Raw genomic sequence first — 25,180 nt, 5'->3', positions numbered from 1 at the left:
CGAGACATATACATACAGACACAAATAGTGAGAGGTCATGACACGTACGCAGTACACAGCATGCACGCGCCCTCGCACGTGTACGCACACACACATACACACCATGGTAGATCTATTTTGGTAGGGCAGAAGTGAAGATGTGTGCCGACGTACTTAGAGGAAGTGCACCAGATGAGCGACAGCGAAGACGAGCTGAGGGGAAGCACCTGGCGTTGACCCGAAGAAGATGTTCTGTTTTAGACTATGTTAAAGTTCATGGAACATTTTGTGGTTTGGAGTGACGTAAGCTGTACTTTGTTTGGTTTTGCAAAAGAGGGGGCTGTACTATCTTAACCCTATAAAACAGTTGTCTGAATATGGTAAAGACAGTTCAACACTGATTGGGTTGTTGAACTCACACATGTGTTCATTAAAATGCCGTCTAAATTGCACACACCTGGATCTGTGGTTATTTATGGATTCTTCTCTCAACATTGAACCCTAACAAAACGTTTGAGCGTGTCAGAGAAAAGTGTATAAAGTGTGTAGTGAGGGTTTTTACAGCCATAAAACCTCTATAATAATTGTAAAAAATAAAGTTAGCTACTTCGCAGATTTCATCTATCGCGGGTTATTTGTAGATGTAACTACCATGATAAACTGAGGACCACTGCAATGCAGTCACAGTAAGCACCGAGTAGATCGGAGGAGCACTTCCGCAGTTTGTCCATTATAAAGGCTCTGGGCGCTCCCTCAAGGGACTGCCCCTACAGTTATCTAGTAGTCATACAAGCATACTGCAATAATGAGATTACATGCTTAGTCACGGGGGTTACAGGTGAGCCCACCCTACACCTGCTACAGTCAGCAAACCATAATCATAAAAAGAATACATGTTGTTTACTTATCAATAGGGATGCAGCGATACCGATGCTGGTATCGGGTATCGGGGCCGATACCATAAAATGTGCGCGTACTCATACTCGCAAAAGTTAACCGATACCATGAATCGATACCAATTTACTTCATGAATCAGAGGGTGGCCTGTACTTTCTGTTGTAATTTTTTAGATTGGCCGCTAGGGGGACATGTCACTAGGGGGTTAGGCGAGTGAGATTGGCGGCTCCTGTAGCTACGCTAAACAAAATGTCAGCAGTGTGGACTTACTTCAAAATTTCTGAAGATGACAGAAGCAAGGCCGAGTGCAAACTGTGTACCCGTAAGGTGTCCAGGGGAGGGAAGGAGAGTACATCGTTCAATACAAGCAATTTAATAAAACACATGAGGACACATCATGCTCTGGAGTACACCGAGTTTGCTAAGGCTAACGCAAGACCAGAACAGCCCACGTTAACTCGGGTTTTGGAAAAGCGACAAAAAATATCAAGAGAAAATCCACGAGCAGTTAAAATAACAGAGGCTCTGACTCATTTTATCGCTCTGGATGACCAGCCACTGTCGGTCGTGGAAAACGTAGGATTTCGCCGTTTTCTCAGCATACTCGAGCCGCGATATGAGATTCCCAGCCGCCCATACATCACGGACGTAACGCTGCCAAAACTTTTTGAAGAGGTAAAAAAACACGTGCATAACCTCTTGCAGGAGGTTTCAGCCTTAAGTTTCACTACCGACATTTGGACAAGCAGTGTGTCCCTAATGTCGCTCCTCAGTTTAACGGCGCAGTGGATTGATGAGGAGTTTGTTCGTCATCAAGTAACACTTTAAACATTCTGCTCTGGCCAGCTCCCGTCTCGAGGACATTCAATTACAGATCAACCAGCCCGCGAAGCGGCTCCAGCAAGACGTTCAGACCCGCTGGAACAGCACCTTTTATATGATACAGTCATTGATCGAGCAGAAACGGGCTCTGGGAATATTTGTGTCTGAATATGGACTCCCTGATACGCTTGGCTGCAGCTGTCAGGACGCGGTTCACTGACGTGGAGGAAAACCCACTCTATAGCATTGCCACGCTACTCGATCCCATGTGAGTGTTGTGGCTGTGTGTGTAAGGAACTGTCCAAGACAACACCCAGGTCCCTCACAGTGTCAGAAAGGGAGTCAGCAAAGGGCCCAAAAATACCAGTTAGTTCAGCCCGAGAGAAGGGAGTATCAAAGATTACAATTTCAGTCTTCTTATCATTTAGAATAAGAGAATTGCTCAGTAACCAGTTTTTAACTTCATTCATACAATCAGAGAAGTGTTGCAATGACGACGTGACATCCTCAGCTAGTTCAAAATAGATTTGAATGTCATCCGCATAAAAGTGAAAAGAGAAATTGTATTTATCAAAGATTCGGCCCAAGGGTAACAAATATAAAGAGAACAGCATGGGACCCAGCACAGACCCCTGGGGGACACCAGAGGTAACAGGGGCAATGGAGGAGGCGTAGGTACCCATGGTGACAGAAAAGGACCTTTCTGAGAGATAGGATTTAAACCAGCTAAGGGCACTGCCTGTGATGCCCACCAGATGCTCAAGCCTCATTAAAAGGACATTATGGTCCACCAATTCAAAAGCAGAGGACAAATCAAGCAAAATGTTATGTCTGAAAACTGGAGACTCCAAAATACTTCAGTTATTTTGTTTGTTTGTTTACAATGTGGACACTGGACAATTTAAGAGAAGTGTTTATTTTTCACTTGAAATTTAATTTTTGTGGTCATTTTTATTAATATTTAATTTTTTTATTGACAGAGAATTTAAAAAAACTGTCTTCCAATTCATTGCATTTTTCTGTTGCATCCCTACTTATCAAGCACATTCAAGGACACATCCCCTAACGTTCACGTAGAAGGGTACACTCCCCAACCGTTCCTCTGTAGCTTTCCTGCCTTTCTATTCGTCTCTACAGCCTATCACAACCTGTTTATCACTGTAATCCCGTCCACCTGGCAGTGGAAATTCACCTGTGCCCTGCACCCATTGACTGTAGAAAACATGGACGATGCGACTCCGCCTCCTACCATTATGCAAAAATGAAGCCAAAATATCCCACTTGTGGAGGCTGCCATCTTGCAAATTTGGAGCCAGAGTCTGCGCATTAGTGACTTGAGGTGGAGCGACTGTGTAATGCTCGGCCCACACACCCGCTGGACATGACCGCAAACACGCCCCCCTACACTTTTTACGTAGCCCGGCTGCTCGAGTTTTTTTTGCTGGTTTACCGCGACTGACGACTCGTTTAATTAAGGTAAATACAACCACGTCACTGTTATAAAACGAGACACACAGCTTATCATCTTATAGTTCTAAAATCACTTTGTTGTTAATTCGTTAGCTAGATTAGCCGATAGCATACGCGCTGTGTTGGAGGCTTGTTGCTAGCTAGTTAGCGATGCTACACACCTGCTACTCTAATAGTCTGTGTTATTGAAGGATTCAGCACTTCTTATGTTTGTTTTTATCCATTTTTAGACAGCGATGAGATCATCTGCAAACTCTACAGAGGCCCAGAGTTACTGTTAATATCAAAAATATCATGTGTTCTTTGAGATTTTAACATAAGACTGTGAGTGTAATGGATCTAAAACTGTTTAAATCTTCAGAGCCCTCTACAGCCTGGTAACATGGAGACTTTAAAAACATCAGCAGAAGGTTTCAGTAGTGTAGTCTAATTTGTTCTTTTCATTTAATAATAGAGTCCATATTATATCAACAGCTACATTCACCCTGGGGAGAAACTAGTGAGGGAGACCATCAGGACCAAGCTGGGTTTCCTGGGTCCAGAGGTTCGGAGAAACATCTTCCTTTTCTTTCATCACAGCTGTCCTGTGCCAGATTTTCTGTTGACCGACTGAGAGAGACTTCATTTAAGAAACACCAGGAAGACTGAAGCTCATCACATTGATCAAGCAGGATACTCCCCACAGGCTCCAGACTTTTACATAAAGATATTATATTTAGTCCTGTAGAAAGTTATATATTTAAAAATATATGATCCTCTCTGGTTACTCTGGTATGAATAACTCTGAATCACTTTATGGTAAATAACACATTATCTGCAGAAAACTGTGAAAGAATTCCAGATGACAAGTTTGTAGTTCAACATACAAGTGACGACCTTTGACCTTCATCAGGTTTTATTTAATTGTGCCAGAGAAAATCTCATATGCTCTTCATGCAGCTGAGTACATCAAGTGTTTAAAACGGAAGCTGTGCAGGTCTGAGATCAGCAGCTTTGTGAAACACCAAACTGAGGTCCTGTTAATGCTGATATATAGTGACACAGTTACATGAGTGATTAAACCTTTTGTTTTTTTGTCTTTAACTTTATCAATAAAGCTGCAGCTTTCACTACAGCACATGTGGTACTTTAACCTTTGTACTGTTTTCATCAGTTCATTTTGCAGTTAACATGTTGGATGATCTGTCTGCTGTCACTGGGTGGTGCTGAGGTCTGAATCTGAGGGCAGCTCCTGTAATCACAAAGAGAACAGAATCATCAAACTCAGATATAAATTTTATCCCTCAATATTGAAATGAAGCTGATCCTTTTCTGTCCTCACACACTCAGGATCTGAAGTTCTTCTCTTACATTTTTTTCAGTATTACAGTACACTACGGCACTTTAATCCATAGTTCCTGATTAATGGGAAGTTACTGAAATACAAGCTTTTAAAAAAGATGTTACTGTCTTCACAGATGTGGCAAGAGACTGAAAACATGCTGTTGTTTGCATATATTTGATATTCAGTTCTGCACAGGAGCTGAAGCAGCGTGCAGCCTGTTGCTTTTACAGTATAATACCTGTAATAAAAGTACAGTAACAGTAATTAGTGACTGATTAGCCCGGAACGTTTCTCTTGATGTCTTTAGTAAATTCATTCACCTGCACAGATTAGCTAAACGAACCCTGACAGCCGAGTGCTCATCTTAGCTAGCTAGGTCTCAGGACCTAGCTAAGGACAGTAGTTACGGATTAGCTTACAAACACGATTAACTTACCGAAAAAGTGCAGCGGGGCCTCGGGTCCTTCTGTCGGGTAGTCCAGTTTACTGAAGAACACCTCAGAGTGTGAGGTTAAAACACTCGGTCGTGTTTTCGTAGCGTAAACGCTGGCCCTCCTCTCAGAGCCTACGCTCTATCTGCTATTTCCGAACAGAGATACGCAAGTTTCTCCGTGACAGCAGCTGCCAGTCAAACCTGCTACGATGACGTTTCACCCCAATTTAACATCGCCGCGGTAGGAATTAGAATCAAACTTATGGGAAAGGAGACCCCTTGGACATCAATCAGCATGATGAGAACTATTGATAACAAAAGAAAGAATCTTTGGAAAAAAATTATCTAAGGAGAATAAATTTATTTTAGTCTGTCCCCAGTCCTATCCGCTAACATGGAGGAGGCGGGGTTTATGACCTATACTGCAGCCAGACACCAGGGGGCGATAGAGACGTTTTGGCTTCATTTTTGGGGAGCTGTGGCGTCGTCCATGTTTTCTACAGTCAATGGTTGTGTCCAAATTCATGGGCTGCATCCTCCTGAGGCCGCATTTGTAGACCGATTACGTCACAGCGACGCGAAGGCTGTCCAAATTCATAGGCTGCTCCGAATGCAGCCGACAAATGGGTCCTCATTTTCTCCGAATTTGAGGATGGGTCTGATGTATCCTTCTTTGCCCACCATATCCCAGAATTCATAGCGCGGCCCAGCCAAACTCTAGTTTCCGGTAATGGCGGCCGGTACTACGTTTTAAAATTACTCTTATTAATTTTTCTGGGTCACAAAATAAACTTTTAACATATTTTCAGGCGAGAAAGTAGCTGTGTAAACATCAAATATCTGCTCGGTTTATCAAGATATCGCATATTTGGAAAAGTGCTTCGACGTTTTCGGAGACGTCTGTTACCCACCAGCTCGATAGCTAGCCGGGAGCTCGACGGTCACTGAAGCCGCCGAGAACGGCACAACTCCCGGCACATCATTTTCAGATCACCGCGGACTTTCGCTACTCGGGTTAAACGTAGTATATAAGTACCTGAGACAACCTGAAAATGTTATTGTTGGGCTTTTTCAGGGTTTTGTTTGTTCGTGAGTAAATCGGTTTGGCTGAGATTAAAGTTATTAGATTAGATAAAATAAAACTTTATTAATCCCCCAGGTGGTTTCCTCCTTGGTTTTCACACAGCTGACTAAACGTCAAACAGAAAACTGATTAAACAGAAGTGTGAGATGGTCCAGAATTTACGCCAGTGTACTGTTATATTTTACATAGCAAGGAGCAGACGGCTGAGTTTATTAAACTCCAGACAGCGGTGACGCTAATCAGAAGGCTAGACCGTCCAATTTCACTGCCGTTTACTTCCGGCCTACCCGACCGTCTGAGGACCCGGCCCACTTAGATTGCGAAGGCCGGGTCCTCAGGAGGATGCAGCCCATGAATTTGGACACGACCAATGCCTGCACCCCAGTTCTTAACCTTTATTTTTCAACACGTGTCTCATTCGCTTTCCTGTTTTTATCCTTAATTTTAACACTCGTCTCATGCTCCTCCCGTTTCCGCTCGCCTACACATGGGCTGTATCCCAATTCAGGGTCTGCAGCCTTAAAGGCCGCATTTTAAGGCCGATTACATCACAGCGATGCGATGAAGGCTGTCCCAATTTAAAGGCTGCTCGAAATACGGCCCTCAAATGCGTCCTTCATTTCGCTGAATTTTAAGGATGTGGCGGTGTAGACTTCATGGCCCAACATATCCCAGACTTCATAGCGTGGCGGTGGTTGTGGATAATTTTGCCGAAATAAACGGTGGAAGTAGAGCAGCCAAAGACTAAACCTTCAAAAGTAAGTACTGAGTATCATGTCACTTATGTATGTGTGAATGTTTAATAATGAAGAACATTAAAACATTACTGTTGGCCACATGTCGGCAAATTTATGTGACATTAGTGATGTTTGTACTAACTTGGTTTTAAAGCCTTTACTTTAAAATATACACCGTTCAATAGTCGACCTTAATCTTACAGAGAATGTGATGATTTATGGATAATTAAAGTCAGTCATATATCCACAAACACAACAAGCTGAAAGTCAGTGATGCTGCTCGGTTTGCAGTCCTGAATATGACGGCACAAGCAGGATTCACTGCACTGTTAATGTTAGCTATGTTATATTGCTGCCTCTGTTCGGTGGTGTCGAGCCAAACGGACTTTAACGTGTGTTTGAACGAGCTGACGGTTCACTCGTTAAGCTGAAAGAAAGATGCTTTAATCACAGGAGTCACACATGTGTCCACTGGACCATCTGGGAACTCTTCTTGTTTAGCACTCGTAATAACACAAACACTAAATCCTCCTTCTCTTGTGCTGTTTTGTAGCAGTGTGTACACCTGAGACTGTCACCTGTCTGTCTGTCCTGCACTCTCTCTCTGTTTCTTTCTCTCTGATTGTGGAATAAAAGTATGAACATGTATTTATAAGTTACACTTGTGTTTGAATCCTGCAGCTTATCACACATTTGATTTCCATGTGTGACAACTGCAAGTGTCCAGAGTGAGGACAGACTGAGGGACCCACTGCTGCACATCATCTGTGAGGCTTTGCACCCCTGATGATCCACCAGGACAAACTCAGCAGTGTGTGAGGAAGAGGAGGAGGAAGAGCCAGCAGCAGCTGACAGATGGAGAGAATAGACAGACTGTTCCCTGTTTGTGAAGGACTGCTAGGAAAGTTTAACATCACTAATTGTCTGTCCTGAATCAGTCTTATTAGGTAATGTTCAAATAATGTTATCATCCCAGTGTTTTCAGTGTGGGAGAAAGTACTCAGGGCCTTCAAGTTACACACTATGAAAGGCAGCAACAAGTTTAATATTCAGAAACCTAAAGTATGTATCAGCAGCAGAATGGAGCTAAAAATAAATGTTTGTTTCAGTTCTATGAAGCTTTGAGTATTTTGGATTAGTAGCACTGCTGTGTTTGTTGCATCATATTGCTGTAATTGTTTATATGCTTTATATATTCTGAGCTAAGTTGATCTATAGTGTTACATCATATTCTATAAGGATGTTATGTGTTTGTATACTTTCTGCCCAGTTTGACCCATTTAGCAGAAGTCAGCCTGTTTAAGGCTCTGATATCTATTCTGTATGACTTAAAGCAGTTATGACATGGTCTGATTTTCTCACCCAATAAAGGAATATTTCATATATCAGTCTACTCTTCATTCTATCAGAAACAGTTATCACAGCTCGTACATTTGCTTTTTACACATATATGTAAGCATTGAGCCAAATTTAGTAATGCCAACATATTAAAAGAACAATGTTTGTCTCTTATATATAATACATCTATATATACACTGTCAGAGATACTTGTCTTTGAGTGAAGATTTAAGGTGATAGGAAATATAAATAACTGCAACTTGAATCTTTACTGAAGCTCAGTGTTTGACACAGAGTTCAAACTCACTGCTGTAATAACTAATAATGATTAATATAATAACTATAACATTGGCTATATTATATTTACATTACCAAAGTGAGATGACTTTAGTCTCATGAACAACATCAGCTAATTGTTATTTACTAAATAATCTTAAAACGACTGTTCAGTACAGAAATGAAGCCCAACAATCATGTTTTACAGTCCTGTGGTCTCAACTAATCACACAAAGCTCATGTAGGAACAAATGAACAAAATATGTTCTCCTTCATTTCTGTCAAACAAAGCTGTTAGTATCATGGTTGCTAGGCAACCTGGGCAGCGCGACGGAAGTTAGACCATCCCATTTCACAAGCCTCGCACTTCCGGCCTTACCGGTCTTTGAGTACGCGGCCCTTGAGGACCGTTAAGGCTGCGTACTTTAAGGCTGCAGACCCTGAATTGGGATACAGCCACAGTCTCACATTCCCAATGTCTAGCCATTTTTAACTTTTGAGCAACAGTATGTGTCTTGCACTTTTAGCTTTTGAGCAATAATATTTATCTTGCATACAGGATATTTCCACAATGATCATAATAATACTTGTTTTTGTGGTGGTATAAATCTGCATTGCCCACTTACAGGGCCATTCTTTTTGTGAAGCAGACCGCTGGTTCACATCGAGGTCCAGCGCTGTAACTTGTAATTTCAAGCACTGAAGCGAAGTAAATCTTTTAAAAGATAGTTGGTCTCCTGTAATTCCTTTAAAAAAAGAAAACAAACACAGCACTTCTTTACGTTAGCACATGCCCGAGTGCAGACAGAGCAGGCTGGTGGAGAGATCACATCTGTTGGAGGCCTACGAACCCCAAACTGGGTGAAAGTGATTCAGCTATTCAGCCAGTAAGACATCAGTATGGATGTAATCATATTTACTTACAGTAGAGAAATTTTAATGATCTCGAAGAAGAAATAATTATAATATAAGACATTTTTAGTGCATAAATTCTGGGTCAATTCCCATCTTAAACTCTCTCTGTGCTGTACACTTCAGAGCACAGGCTCATGTGAGCTTAGAATGAACACATTTTTCAGGAAACCAACAAAAAATAAATAGACTGTATTTGTACTTCTTCTTTTTATTAAACTATTTTTTTTTTTAAACTGTGTTGTCTTTGTCATCAGTCCAATGACACAAGAATCAGAGGTTTAACAGTGTGTGGCTCCCTCTAGTGGATGTTGTGGAGTATTCTGTTGTCTTTGCTCCAAAGGTTTTTGTACAGAGTTTTGGTGTTTCCTGTCACTGTGGGCCTCACAGCACAGTAGTACACAGCAGAGTCTGTCACTGCAGCAGAGGAGATCTGAAGAGTCATCAGTGTTTTATCTTCACTCACTTTAAAGGTTACTCCACGAACTGGTTCTGATATTTTCTCTCCTGTCCCTGAGTGAGAGATCAGGAACTCTGGTGGTTTTCCAGGATATTGTCGATACCAGAAGAAATAATCATACCCATCTGCAGCTTTGGAGTATCTATAGGACAGAGTAGCAGTGCTGCCTTCTACACTGAACACTTCTTTGTTGGTTGGAGTGAGATCTTCACAGCTGACACCTAAAGGAACAGAAACATATTTGATACTTTTATAAATCATCACAATTCAAATGTATTTCTTGAAACACACAGATTGTAACGTACCTGTTAGAATGGTGAGAATCAGTAAAGAAAGTGCACAATAGTCCAAAGACAACATGTTGAATGAAGGTAAAGTTTATGGTTTGTGTGCTGAACTCTGTTGAATGTGGAGGTTTCTCTCTCTTCTAGTTCAGTAACAGCTCAGCTCCTCCCTGAATCTCTCCTCCTCCTCTCTGATCTGGGTTTGAACTTCTCTCACTTCCTCCTCTTTACACACTAGTAGCAGCATTTTCACTTTCAGGTGGAGCTCATATTTCATCAGGCTCCAGCTTCCCTGCATCACTGAATTGGATAAACTTGAAATGGATGGATGATTAATTATTCAGTGTTAAGTGGCTGAAAAAATCAAAGTCGAAACAAAAACACTTTCTGAACAAAAAATCTTCAGAAAGCTGGAGAATTATTGATGTGGCCACTTTAAAATTAGGAGGAGGTCTGTCTGCTTGGAAGCTGAATTAGAAAAAGGCGTACCTCAACACTTTTACACAGAGCTGATTGTCTCACATTAACCTGATCTCCAGGTCATATTTTCCTTTCTTCCTGCTTTATTTTGATTTACAAACCAGTGGTTTCACTTTAGTGTTTCCCCTGACTGATCCATTTCTGCTGGTAAACATTCTTGTGTCAGTTGTGTGGTTGACAGGAAGTGGACCCAAACGCAGGACTCAGGTGAGAAGAATTGAACACAAAAACCTGCTTCAGTGCTGATTATTCACAGGAATAACAACAGACCAAAAGCTCCTGCAGGAACGAGGAATCAGAGTAGACACATCGAAGGAAACCACAGAGCAGAAAAACACAAAGCTTTGAGTCAGCATGACAATGATCAGAGGGAGACTGTGACAATACAGACACATGGGATAACGAGGGGAAAGGGAACAGATGGAACACAGCCGAGGGGAACTAACACAATGATGTGAGAGGAAGTCAAACTAAACACAAGACACTGAGCTGCAGTCACCAAAATAAAACAGGAAGAGGAACGTAACAGAATGTGGAAACAAGATTAACTTGACACAACTAAACAGGGAAACAAGACGAGCATGGAGACAGGACACAGAGAGACAGACACGGGGACAAGACTGAGGAAACAGAAAGGGAAGAGGAAAGGAAAACTAATCTACCTGAAGTCCTCTATCACTAACTAGAGACACAAATATCACGACAGAGAACCAACAAAGGGATCAGGAAAACTCAAAAGCACAAAGAAGCAAAAACATTATTAACAGAAACTAGGATCATAAACTACTGCTGGAAACCAAAAACTAATAATGAAATTACAAAACTCAAACTCCTGATGACTCAGGGACCCTGACAGTGTCCTTATACAGAGAAATGAGGCTGTGTCAGTGTGTCAGACCTGCTGATTTACAGTCATTTAGACTCAGTAACATACATGTGGTGGCACAAAACAAACTGTGTTTTTCACAACTGAAACCACAGAGAAGAAGAAGCACAATGTTTCAGTCACAGGAACAGAATCAGAGGTTTAACAGTGTGTGGCTCCCTCTAGTGGATGTTGTGGAGTATTCTGTTGTCTTTGCTCCAAAGGTTTTTGTACAGAGTTTTGGTGTTTCCTGTCACTGTGGGCTGCAGAGCACAGTAGTACACAGCAGAGTCTGTCACTGCAGCAGAGGAGATCACCAGATGAAACTCCTTTTTTTCTTTCTCATGTATAAACTTCAGCTTTTCTGTTTGCGCTGAATGTTCTTCCATGAGAAGCTGTGGACGTGAACCAGACTTCTGATGGTACCAGAAAAGTGAATATACAGAGCCTGAATATTTGCAGGAGAGAGTCACAGTGTCTCCTTCCAAACTCATCACTACATCTTTAGATGGTGTCAGTAAATCCTCAGAGGATCCTGAAAACAACAAAGACATATTTCACCAGGATGTTTCTGTATCTTTAAACTTAGTTTATAAAAAAGTGAATCAATTCAAACAACATCCAAAGATTTTCATGTCTATCATCTCCTTTTACATCTCACTCCATCTTTTGATGACTCACCAGTCTGAAAGGAGACCATCATCATCCAAATGAAAAGCAGGAACATGATTTTCTCTTGGACTGAATGAACAATAGAGAGAACACAGCAGCTCTTCAGCTCCTAAATGAAGCCTTTCATATTCACTGGTGTAGCTCCTCCTCCTCCAAAGGCTGCTTCTTCTGGATAGGCTTGGCCCTGGTTTCTGTGGAGCCTGTAAATAAAGAGAGCTTTGAATATTTGAAATATTTAGCAGAATGTAGAATAATCTCACTCATGTATTAAACAGCAGAAGTACACGTGTAAACCAGCCAGCATCAATACTGGATTTTAAGTAAGTCCATTACTGTCATCAGCTCAGAGGAGACTGACTGATGATGACACTGGAAAGTATTAATGATGTAAAGAAGAGAAAAGCAGCTGAACATGTAAGAAAGCAGGCAGGTGAGTGATTACAGATCGTCCTTATTGAACTTACACTTAAGCTTCATATGTTATCAGTCCTGCCTACTAGCAAGTGCAGCAGGGCCAGTCTGACCAACACTTGTGAGACTGATAACTGCTAATGACGGTCATTGAATGGACTGATAACATCTGAAGCAGGAGCATGGTGCTGGGTTTTGGAGGGTCAGGTTTATGTTCTGGGACTTCATGTTTATTATGAAGCTCTCTGGTTGGTTATGGTCCTTAAGTTTTTCTTGTTCCAGTTTTTACTTCATGGTTCAGGTTTGATTTACTTCTGTAACTGTTGGTGTTAGGTCTGCACTTGAAGACCTAGCTGACTCAGAGAATTATCACCATGAAGCAAGACACTCAGAGCTCAATCCATTTTAACTTGCACAAGGGAAGCCCGAATGGATCTTGGAGCTCCAAGCTTCTCACCTGATCCCAGACAACTCCAAAATCCAGCCTTCCCTCGCAGCCTTTTTATTCAGTGAACACACAAGCACCCCATTGTAAAAACCCCTATGGTATGTAATAAAAGTTAAGGGTGTGTGTGTGTGTGTGTGTGTGTGTGTGTGTGTGTGTGTGTGTGTGTGTGTGTGTCTGTGTGTGTGTGTGTCTGTGTGTGTGTGTCTCTGTACACGTGACTTCCTGGTTACAACCATTTAACAACATCCCTACTCATAAAAGGGTCATCTGCCCTCACCACCATATATGACAAGCACAGATTGTGGCTTCATGTTTTCTCTAATTATTTGATTGTTTCTGGTTTTGTGTCATTTCCAGCTGAGTGTTGTTCGTCTCCACAAACAGCTCTTTATGAACAGAACTCGTGCAGTTTTCTCAGCATTTTTATTTCCTGTTAGTTTGCAGCTTTGTGAGAGCTGACTTCTTTACTGTGTTACAGAGAACTTTACTGTCCTGTAAGAGCTCAGCATTAGAAGGAAAACTCCAAGAATTTTTTTTAAAAGTTTTTATTTATTTATTACTTTTTTGCATGTCCTCATCCACTAAATATAAAATAGTGTAAATGAGCAGCTTTTGATGTTTGACAGTTTTTATTGTGTCTGAACGTTCCTACAGTTGGTTTGTGGTTGATGTGGATTTGCTGCTCATGTGAATCCTCCCACAGTGTTTCATTAGCAGCTGTAACCACAGTGACTCTGATAAAACAGGAATTAGCAGAATCCATCTGATATGAAGCTGTGCTTTGAATACCACTTCCCTCCTCTTTGAAGAGTAGTCAGATATCTGTGTTCAGGTTTTTGTACAGCCTCTTCTACACTTTGTATCACTGTGTTTCTAGAGCACAGTAGTAGAGAGCTGTGTCTGCCAGGGTTAGGGCTGTTATGGTCAGATTAGTTGATGTATCTGATGTTGTGGACTGATATCGATTATCAGGAATATACTGAGTTGTGGATCCTCTTGCTCCTTTCCAGAGTATAAACTGCGGAGCCTGAAGGTCAGAATGATGTCTGTACCAGTGAACACCAGGGGTGCCACTTATCTGATAGCTACATGTGAGTGTGACAGATTTTCCTTCTGTTTCAGTGACTTCAGCTCGTTCAGGAGTGATTGAGTCTCCAGCTGTTAGTCCTGGAAAAAGAAAGAAGAAAAGTAGTGAAATGCAGTCTGTATATCTGCTTAATGCAGCAGCTTCAACTAAACTTTAATCCCTGTTCTTAAACTCACCTATAATGTGAGATAGAAGCAAAAACAGGTGCAGCAACATGTCTTTGGAGTTATTAAAGCCAGACAGACAGCACATGAACAATGTTCTTCCACTGCAGCACAATGACCAACAAATAATGTCATTGGATGAGCTCAACTTCAGTGGGCGGGGCCAGTTTAATAGCTCAGCCAATCAAATAGTTTTGTGCTTCCACAGCAGCTCTGTCTCTGTCTCTGATCTTTACTGCTTCATTTCTCTGTTGTCTTTGTCATCAGTCCAATGACACAAGAATCAGAGGTTTAACAGTGTGTGGCTCCCTCTAGTGGATGTTGTGGAGTATTCTGTTGTCTTTGCTCCAAAGGTTTTTGTACAGAGTTTTGCTGTTTCCTGTCACTGTGGGCCTCACAGCACAGTAGTACACAGCAGAGTCTGTCACTGCAGCAGAGGAGATCTGAAGAGTCATCAGTGTTTTATCTTCACTCACTTTAAAAGTGATTCCAGGAACTGGATCTGACATTTTCACTCCAGTTCCTGAGTGAGAGATCAGGAACTCTGGTGGTTTTCCAGGATATTGTCGATACCAGTAAAACTCGTCACCTCCAGCTGCTTGTCTGGAGTATCTGTAGGACAGAGTAGCTGTGCTGCCTTCCAAACTGGACTCTTCAGTTTTGTTTGCAGTGAGTTGTTGACAGCTGACACCTAAAGGAACAGAAATCTGTTAAATGCTGTGTTGTATACAAAGAAAGTATAAACAAGATGTAAATATTGGGATGAAGCAGTTTTTGACAGATTGTCATGTACCTGTTAGAATCATGATCATTAACAGAGAAGTTTCATAACAGTCCAACATCAACATGTTGAATAAAGTGAATCTTCTGTGTGTTGAACTCTGTTGAATGTGGAGGTTTCTCTCTCTCGTCTGTTCTTCAGTAACAGCTCAGCTCCTCCCTGAATCTCTGTGTCTCCTCTTTGGTTTGTAGCTTCACTTCTGTTACACCTCCTTCTTTTAAACTTCCTCCTCTTTAATCAGCTTGAAACACAGCAGAGTAGGAGTTGTGGTGGTCAGAAGCAATGTTCTATGGGCTCAAAATGTGGTCATAAATATTTTGTACTTGTAAATCAGGATTTGTATGTGTAAAAAGAATTTGTGTGTGCATAAAAAAGATTTGTGTGTGGACTTAGCCAAAAAATCACCTGCAAGTTACAAGTACGGATTTTGACCCTATTTTTCTTTCTTTCATCTGATTGGTCAATGTCATGTCAATCACAAATGTAACAATCCAATCAGAGAACAGATGGGTTTGGCTGTCTGAGGGGCGCTTTTTTGAACTGCAGGTCCTTGAAGGGAATAAATGCCCTTTTACATGCCAACCCAGCGTTTTCCTTCATCACCACGAAGGAAAACAGTCTGTGGTCGTCTGAGTTTTGTGATTTTTGTGTCACAGGTTTACGTGCTTAATACAGGGACACGACAGCCTTTTCAACAGCGCTGTGGACCGCGGGGGGGGGGGCAGTGTTTTGGAAATGACAGTCTTCACTACAAAGCTTTCTTCGTTATGAATTAGCATACATGTTTTTATTGAACATCTGAAGAACTAGCAAAACAAACTCTTGTAGAGGACATAAAGTCAGAGATAGAAACGACAAGGAGCAGGTGCATCTAGTACAGGTAGAGCTGCTGCAAAACCCACAGAGCTCAGCAGCCAGCGCAACAAATTCTGGATCCTTTGCTTTTAGTTAGCAGTTAGCATTAGCAGCACATGCTGCGTCCGATGTGAAAGGACTTTTATGCTGCGCACTGTGACTCACAGCAATGGTCCCGGGTCAGCCCTGACTTTGTGTTAAACTAATCCTAAAGTAATAATGGTATTTCTAACCACTGATATACCACAACTTTATCCTTTCAACAGCTGCTGAAAGTTAGGGGACCTAGTCTCCATGGATAGTTATATAGAGATCCTCCAGCTTCAAACTGTATTACCCTTCAAGGACCTGCAGTCAGTGTTGCCAACTCCTCAGTAAGGAAAATCGCTATTGGCTGTCCTAAAAGTCGCCAGAAGTCGCTAAATGACGCCATCGCCTAATTTGCATAATTGGTCATACTAATGTAATTGTAACCTACGTTGTTGGACAGAGAAATAACATCGTGGAAGAGACATAAACTGAGTACAAAACGTCCTAAATGCATTTAGAGTTTATTTAGAACTACAAATTAAATTTCTTTTAGCAATTATTGTTTTTTTTAATGTCACAATTCCAACCCTACTCCTTTATCCGGGCCTTGACCGGCAAAAGTGACCCGAAATAGGCACTCTGGAGTTACTTTGTGTGTGTGTGTGTGTGTGTGTGTGTGTTTATAAGTAGTTTTAAACCTTGTGATCCACAAAACAGCATAAGAGTAAAAGAAGAACTGACTGCGTTACAGTCAGTGCGGGAGCAGCGGCTTCGCTCATGCGCGATTCACATCTCCTGAACATCTCCTGCCCTGATAGCAGCTGGGGGAGGACAATCTTCCGCCCATGAGCGCTTTGGCAGGGGCGAGGTGCCCACGGCAGCACCGCTGCTTGTTTAGAGTAAGAGCGATACGCGCTTTCACGTCAAAAAGTTGTCATAAATAAGTCTCCAATAACACCAGAAAAAGTCGCCAGATTTGTCGCTATTCGCTTTTTAGAATTAAAGTCGCTAAGGGGGTCTTAAAACTCGCTGAATATAGCAACAAAGTCGCTAAGTTGGCAACACTGCCTGCAGTTCAAAAAAGGTCAGAATGATGTCTGTACCAGTGAAGATAAGCACCACCTGCATCTGTCTGATAGTTACATGTGAGTGTGACAGATTCTCCTTCTGTTTCAGTGACTTCAGTTTGTTGAGGAGTGATTGAGTCTCCAGCTGTTAGTCCTGGAAAAAGAAAGAAGAAAAGTAGTGAAATGCAGTCTGTATATCTGCTTAATGCAGCAGCTTCAACTAAACTTTAATCCCTGTTCTTAAACTCACCTATAATGTGAGATAGAAGCAAAAAGAGGTGCAGCAACATGTCTTTGGAGTTATTAAAGCCAGACAGACAGCACATGAACAATGTTCTTCCACTGCAGCACAATGACCAACAAATAATGTCATTGGATGAGCTCAATTTACAGTGGGCGGGGCCAGTTTAATAGCTGAGCCAATCAAATAGTTTAGTGCTTCCACAGCAGCTCTGTCTCTGTCTCTGATCTTTACTGCTTCATTTCTCTGTTGTCTTTGTCATCAGTCCAATGACACAAGAATCAGAGGTTTAACAGTGTGTGGCTCCCTCTAGTGGATGTTGTGGAGTATTCTGTTGTCTTTGCTCCAAAGGTTTTTGTACAGAGTTTTGGTGTTTCCTGTCACTGTGGGCCTCACAGCACAGTAGTACACAGCAGAGTCTGTCACTGCAGCAGAGGAGATCTGAAGAGTCATCAGTGTTTTATCTTCACTCACTTTAAAGGTTACTCCAGGAACTGGTTCTGATATTTCCACTCCTGTCCCTGAGTGAGAGATCAGGAACTCTGGTGGTTTTCCAGGATATTGTCGATACCAGAAGAAGGAATCTCTACCATCAGCAGCTTTGGAGTATCTATAGGACAGAGTAACAGTGCTGCCTTCTACACTGAACACTTCTTTGTTGGTTGGAGTGAGATCTTCACAGCTGACACCTAAAGGAACAGAAACATATTTGATACTTTTATAAATCATCACAATTCAAATGTATTTCTTCAAACACACAGATTGTAACGTACCTGTTAGAATGGTGAGAATCAGTAAAGAAAGTGCATAATAGTCCAAAGACAACATGTTGAATGAAGGTAAAGTTTATGGTTTGTGTGCTGAACTCTGTTGAATGTGGAGGTTTCTCTCTCTTCTAGTTCAGTAACAGCTCAGCTCCTCCCTGAATCTCTCCTCCTCCTCTCTGATCTGGGTTTGAACTTCTCTCACTTCCTCCTGCTTTACACACTAGTAGCAGCATTTTCACTTTCAGGTGGGAGCTCCTATTTCATCAGGCTCCAGCTTCCCTGCATCACTGAATTGGATAAACTTGAAATGGCTGGATGATTAATTATTCAGTGTTAAGGGGCTGAAAAAATCAAAGTCGAAACAAAAACACTTTCTGAACAAAAAATCTTCAGAAAACTGGAGAATCATTGACGTGGCCACTTTAAAATTAGGAGGAGGTCTGTCTGCATCTCCAGGTCATATTTTCCTGCTTTATTTTCATTTATTAACCAGTCTTTTAATTTGACTGTTTCCCTGCCTGATCCATTTCTGAAGGTAAACATGCTTGTGTCACGGGTTGGTTGTGTGGTTGGCAGAGAAGAATTTAACTCAAAAACTAAAAAATCTCCATTCCCTCTTGCCTACATTGTACACTGTAAAATCTAATACATTCCTCGGACTCAAAAAGAACTATTCAAACTCGTTTCCTCAACAACAAAAAAACTAAGCAGAGCTTACTGAAGATGACTAAGTTTCCTAACTTAAGTTAGGTAACTTATTAGTAGTAAATATGCAGTACTAAGAAAACCTTCATGTTTCTGGCTGTGCAATACTAATTGTTTACCCACTGACAATCATTTCAAGTTAAATTATAAAACAATTTGTGGTAATGTTTTTTTTTTAACTCACATTATGTTTTATCCTCCTTGAAAATCCCAGAACAACACGTATATTAATATAACAGTGTATGCAAGTATGATTCAAAATGAACAATTAATAATTCTGTCACAGCTAAGGCGGTGAGCCATGTGGAGGAAATAAATGAGGACACAAGAGCAGGCACTCGCTGAGATGCGTTTATTGCAATGTAAAACTGAAGGTGAATTTGCAAAACGGAACAAACGATAATCTAAACTGGGAGAAACTAAACTACTAAACAGCAAAGCTGAACATGAACATGAAGGAGGGTGAGCAGAGGCACAAGAAGGTGGACAGCAGCGAGAACACACGGTAGATTGTTACGACCCAGCTCTGCTAGGCGACAAGGGCTGTAGCATAAATGAGTCCAGAGACAGGAGGGTTACATAAAAAGAAAAACATGAGGTTTATTAACATAACTGAAAACCGTTAGTGAAACTCACTAGGTAGTAGGGGGCTTTAAACGAACATAGCAAACAGCTCATGTATTCAAATAACACTAATATAACACTAATCATCTAATGACAATCACCTAAACATCTCACAGGTGGCTACTCCAAAACAAAGGCTCAAAAGGGCAGCAGTGCATAGGCAGGAGGGACAATCTGCACAGTCTGTTCAAATCAACAAGTCCCCCCCACAAATCAAGACTCCTCAGCCTTTTATACTCTCAGGTAATTGCAGGCAGCTGTGTCATTGGTCTGTCGTACTCAAGGCTCCTGCAGCAGCCAATGGTGTGAGTGGTCTGGCACACTCTGATCTGCATGAAGTTGGGGCGGGCATAAGTCCGGGCCAGCCAATCCCCCGTGAGACCTGGAACACTTTGATTTCCATAGAGGAAGGCGGGGCCACCTGAGGCCAGAGGCCGTAGCAAGATACACAGACGGACCAGCAACCAGCACACGAGTAGACACGAATTAAATACACACTAAAGAACACAGGGAGATTACACACAGGAGAGGAGACGGGGGAAGCAACACAGAATACACTCACATGAGACACGGACTTTCACAATAAAACAGGAAACAAAAAACAATTCACAAAGACGAAGACTTGACACCGAACTAAAGCTACACTAAACATGAGGGCACAAGACACTTCACCCATTGCCTACTGGTGGTGGTCAGAGGGCCCGGTGGCGCCAGTGTCCGGCAGCCTTGCCTCTGTCAGTGCACCCCAGGGTGGCTGTGGCTACAATGTAGCTGCCATAACGTGTGTGTGAATGTGTGTGTGAATGGGTGGATGACTGAACGTGTAAAGCGCTTTGGGGTCCTTAGGGACTGAGTAAAGCGCTATACAAATACAGGCCATTTACCATTTTATGACTGTTCGATGCACACCTTTTTATCTCCCTCGGGAATTCACAACTGACATCCCACCCAGCGCTAACGCCAAAGAGGCGAGCTGCACGGGGCGATCAGCGAGCTGCAGTACCCACACCCCGATGGACTGTTTATTATCGCCGGAGATTTCAACCACACAAATCTCAAGTCAATGCTTCTGAAATTCCATCAACATATGGACTGCAACAAGGGGGGGAAACGAGCTGGATCTCATTGACACAAACATTCCCAGCACGTACAGAGTGAAGCCCCGCCTCCACCTCAGATATGTTATGCTATTCCCGGTATACAGACCACTCATCAGATGCTGCAAACCGGTTCTGACACAGGTGAGAACCTGGCCTGCAGGAGCTCTCTCTGCAGGCCATAACACGCTCCAACCAGAAAGGGTGGATGAGCTGCTGCTAAAAAACAGATATTTCCCTTTCAGAGCAGGTGACAATGCAGCCCTGAGAACAGCGAGGGCCAAAGTGTCTCGAGCCTGCAGAGCAGCAAAGCACGCGCATGGCAAAAGAATCCACAAGAATCCAGGAAAGCGGTGACATGCGGCGCATGTGGCAGGGCATCCAGGCCATCACCAACTACAGGAAGACGATACCTGCCTGTGAGGGTGACGCCTCCCTACCAGATGTGCTGAACAACTTCTATGCACTGTTTGACGCTCAGAATGCCATGCTGGTGAGGAATTCCACCCCACCTCACAATGACCAGATTGGCTGATGTGAGGAAAACTCTTTGCAGAGTTAAGGGTTAGCAGTCCTGTGGTATATCACTGAATTTGCTGCTGGTCCAGATAACATCCCTGTGTGAGTGCTCAGAGAATGTGCAGACCAGCTAAAAGATGCCCTCACTGACATCTTCAACCTCTTCCTCAGCACTGCTGTCGTCCTAAAGTGCCTCAAGGCACAAAGAAGTCCTCAGTGTCCTGCCTCAAAGACTACTGTCCCGTTGCACTTCAATTCAATTCAATTTTATTTATATAGCGCCAAATCACAACAAAAGTCGCCTCAAGGCGCTTTATATTGTACAGTAGATACAGAGAAAAACCCAACAATCATATGACCCCCTATGAGCAAGCACTTTGGCGACAGTGGGAAGGAAAAACTCCCTTTTAACAGGAAGAAACCTCCGGCAGAACCAGGCTCAGAGGGGGGCGGGGCCATCTGCTGCGATTGGTTGGGGTGAGAGAAGGAAGACAGGATAAAGACATGCTGTGGAAGAGAGACAGAGATTAATAACAGATAGATATGATTCGATGCAGAGAGGTCTATTAACACATAGTGAGTGAGAAAGGTGACTGGAAAGGAAAAACTCAATGCATCATGGGAATCCCCGGCAGCCTACGTCTATTGCAGCATAACTAAGGGAGGATTCAGGGTCACCTGGTCCAGCCCTAACTATATGCTTTAGCAAAAAGGAAAGTTTGAAGCCTAATCTTGAAAGTAGAGATAGTGTCTGTCTCCCGAATCCAAACTGGAAGCTGGTTCCACAGAAGAGGGGCCTGAAAACTGAAGGCTCTGCCTCCCATTCTACTTTTAAATACTCTAGGAACAACAAGTAGGCCTGCAGTGTGAGAGCGAAGTGCTCTAATAGGGTGATATGGTACTACAAGGTCATTAAGATAAGATGGGCCCTGATTATTTAAGACCTTGTATGTGAGGAGCAGGATTTTGAATTCTGGATTTAACAGGAAGCCAATGAAGGGAAGCCAAAACAGGAGAAATCTGCTCTCTCTTTCTAGTCCCTGTCAGGACTCTTGCTGCAGCATTTTCGATTAACTGAAGGCTTTTCGGGGAGTTTTTAGGACTTCCTGATAATAATGAATTACAGTAGTCCAGCCTGGAAGTAATAAATGCATGAACTAGTTTTTCAGCATCACTCTGAGACAGGATATTTCTAATTTTAGAGATGTTGCGCAAATGGAAGAAAGCAGTCTTACATATTTGTTTAATATGTGTGTTGAAGGACATGTCCTGGTCAAAAATGACTCCAAGGTTCCTCACAGCATTACTGGAGGCCAAGGTAATGCCATCCAGAGTAAGAATCTGCTTAGATACCATATTTCTAAGATTTTCATGGCCGAGTACAATAACCTCAGTTTGATGTGAATTAAGAAGCAGAAAGTTAGCGGCCATCCAGGTCTTTATGTCTTTAAGACATTCCTGCAGTTTAACTAATTGGTGTGTGTTACCTGGCTTCATGGACAGATAGAGCTGCGTGTCATCTGCATAGCAGTGAAAATGTATGCTATGTCTTCTAATGATGCTGCCTAAGGGAAGCATGTATAATGTAAATAGAATTGGTCCTAGCACTGAACCCTGTGGAACACCATAATTGACCTTAGTGTGTGAAGAGGACTCTCCATTTACATGTACAAATTGGAGTCTATTAGATAGATATGATACAAACCACTGCAGTGCAGTACCTGTAATACCTACAACATGTTCTAATCGCTCTAATAGGATATTATGGTCAACAGTATCGAACGCTGCACTGAGGTCTAGCAGGACAAGCACAGAGATGAGTCCACTGTCAGAGGCCATAAGAAGATCATTTGTAACCTTCACTAAAGCTGTTTCTGTGCTGTGATGAGCTCTGAAACCTGACTGAAACTCTTCAAATAAGCCATTCCTCTGCAGATGATCTGTTAGCTGTTTGACAACTACTCTTTCAAGGATGTTTGATATGAAAGGAAGGTTGGAGATTGGCCTATAATTAGCTAAGACAGCTGGGTCTAGAGATGCTTTTTAAGTAAAGGTTTAACTACAGCCAGCTTGAAGGCCTGTGGTACATAGCCGATTATTAGAGATAGGTTGATCATATTTAAGATTGAAGAATTAATTAATGGCAGGACTTCTTTGAGCAGTTTTGTAGGAATGGGGTCTAAAAGACACGTTGATGGTTTGGAGGAAGTAATTATTGAAGTTAACTCAGAAAGATCAATTGGAGAAAAAGAGTCTAACTTAACATCGATGGTACTAAAAGTAGCTGTAGATAATATTACATCTGTGGGATGATTATTGGTAATTTTTTCTCTAATGATAAAAATTTTATTTGTGAAGAAGTTCATGAAGTCATTACTAGTTAACGTTAAAGGGATTGTTGGCTCAGTAGAGCTCTGACTGTTTGTCAGCCTGGCTACAGTGCTGAAGAGAAACCTGGGGTTGTTCTTATTTTCTTCAATCAGTGACGAATAGTAAGATGTTCTGGCTTTGCGGAGGGCTTTCTTATAAAGCAGCAAACTATTTCTCCAGGCTAAATGATGATCCTCTAAATTTGTGACACGCCATTTCCTCTCCAGCTTACGAGTTATCTGCTTTAGGCTACGTGTTTGAGAATTATACCACGGAGTCAGGGACTTGGATTTGAGGCCTTAGTTTTCACAGGAGCTACAGTATCCAGAGTCGTACGTAGTGAGGAGGTAAAATTATTAACAAGATAATCGACCTCTGTTGGAGTAGCGTTCAGATAGCTGCTCTGCTCTATGTTGGTACAGGGCATTGAAGATGATAACAGTGGGTGGATTATATTCTTAAACTTAGTTAAAGCACTTTCAGAAAGACATCTACTGTGATAAAGTCTACTCTCCACTGCTGTGTAATCAATTATTGTAAATGTAAATGTTATCAGGAAACGATCAGACAGCAGAGGGTTTTCAGGAAACACTGTTAAATGTTCAGTTTCTATGCCATATGTTAAAACAAGATCTAGAGTGTAATTAAAGTGGTGGGTGGGTTCATTAATTATTGTTTGTATAGTTTTTTGTTTGTTTATCAAACGTTAGAAAATGTTATTCCCTTCATGCTCATTCCTCATCAAGCTGCTGAAGTCCTGACTACCAGGTCTTAACCTTAAATTGTGTTTCACATTTTTACGACCCACTTTAACCACTGAGTATACAGGTCAAAGTAGGCCATGAACATATGCATAAATTATAGCATATCACATTTATGCTGTAAATAACACACATTTTTAACATATAATTTAATATTTACCTGTTTCATGTTTTTGTGTGATAAGCAATGTTGGTCAAGTTACTTGAAAAAAGTATTCAGTAACTAATTACTGATTACTTCCCCCAAAAAGTAATCCTGTTACTTTACTGATTACTTATTTTCAAGGGTAATTAGTTACTTAGTTACTTTTTAAAAACACGATTTACAACCTGAATAGGTGATAAAGCGATAGATCTTTCAGCCCAATTCTACTTTCTGCGTAATCCATCATACAAAATGTAATCAAATGGAAAAGTCTCTTTTTAAAACTTGTTTTATTAGTTTTAATCTTTAAACTTTATGCATCAAGCAAACATCAAATTATATGCAACATTCTCTGACTGGAAGAAATTTGTTTAACATTTAAACCTATTTTCTTCATATTCCAGCACATAAAATAAAATATTTTTTGTGTTTACACTCACTCTTTCAAATAGATGCAAGTGAAACACAGCAGAAAATAAATAAAATCAAAGATTCAGCGGTCCTGTTGCTCTATTTTCACCTGTAAAGAAGGACTGGGGTAGGCGGAGGTTTGCCCTGGTGCAGGTGTGCCGCAGCGGTCAGTGGAAGGATCCGCGAGTTTCTCTGTGAATTTCCCTGGTAGCTACTCGGTGCTTGCTCGGAGGTTGTGGGGTTTTTTCGCTGTAAAAAGAAGTTTTCTTCCCACGCAGTGAACAGCGGACGCTAATGTTTTTGTCACTTTTTAGTGAGTCAAACTTTGAGTCAAACTCAAAGTAAGGTCAGTACTTCCACGCTTTAAACGCTGCGCGCTCATACTCTCTCCTGTACTCCACATATGATCTATTGTTGATCTGCATACAGCTGTTGACACGAACGTCGCACTCGCTTACGTCACTGTCATGAGACACTCACAAAAAAATCACGGTTTTAGTAACGCAGTAACGCAGCGTGTTTATGGGAAAGTAACGGTAATCTAATTACCTTTTTTGCAATAGTAATCCCTTACTTTACTCGTTACTTGAAAAAAGTAATCGGATTACAGTAACTTGTTACTGCCCATCTCTGATGATAAGTGATTACACCAATAGGATTTTCA

At 41.7% G+C, this 25,180-nt stretch overlaps 1 protein-coding gene and 1 gene segment (V, D, J or C); one reads left to right on the top strand and one right to left on the bottom strand.

Moving 5' to 3' along the window:
- LOC120434305 (zinc finger protein 570-like) overlaps window positions 1-25,180 on the top strand; it is a 488,395-nt gene that overhangs the window by 139,359 nt on the left and 323,856 nt on the right. The window lies entirely within an intron of this gene.
- On the bottom strand, window positions 13,503-17,945 carry LOC120434155. The segment is given in 4 exon segments: window positions 13,503-13,936; window positions 16,905-16,993; window positions 17,689-17,806; window positions 17,891-17,945. Coding segments are annotated over 4 exon segments (444 nt in total).

The sequence above is a fragment of the Oreochromis aureus genome, linkage group 18 (assembly GCF_013358895.1).
Source record: "Oreochromis aureus strain Israel breed Guangdong linkage group 18, ZZ_aureus, whole genome shotgun sequence".
Lineage (NCBI taxonomy): Eukaryota > Metazoa > Chordata > Actinopteri > Cichliformes > Cichlidae > Oreochromis > Oreochromis aureus.
This window is presented reverse-complemented; position numbering and strand designations above follow the sequence as displayed.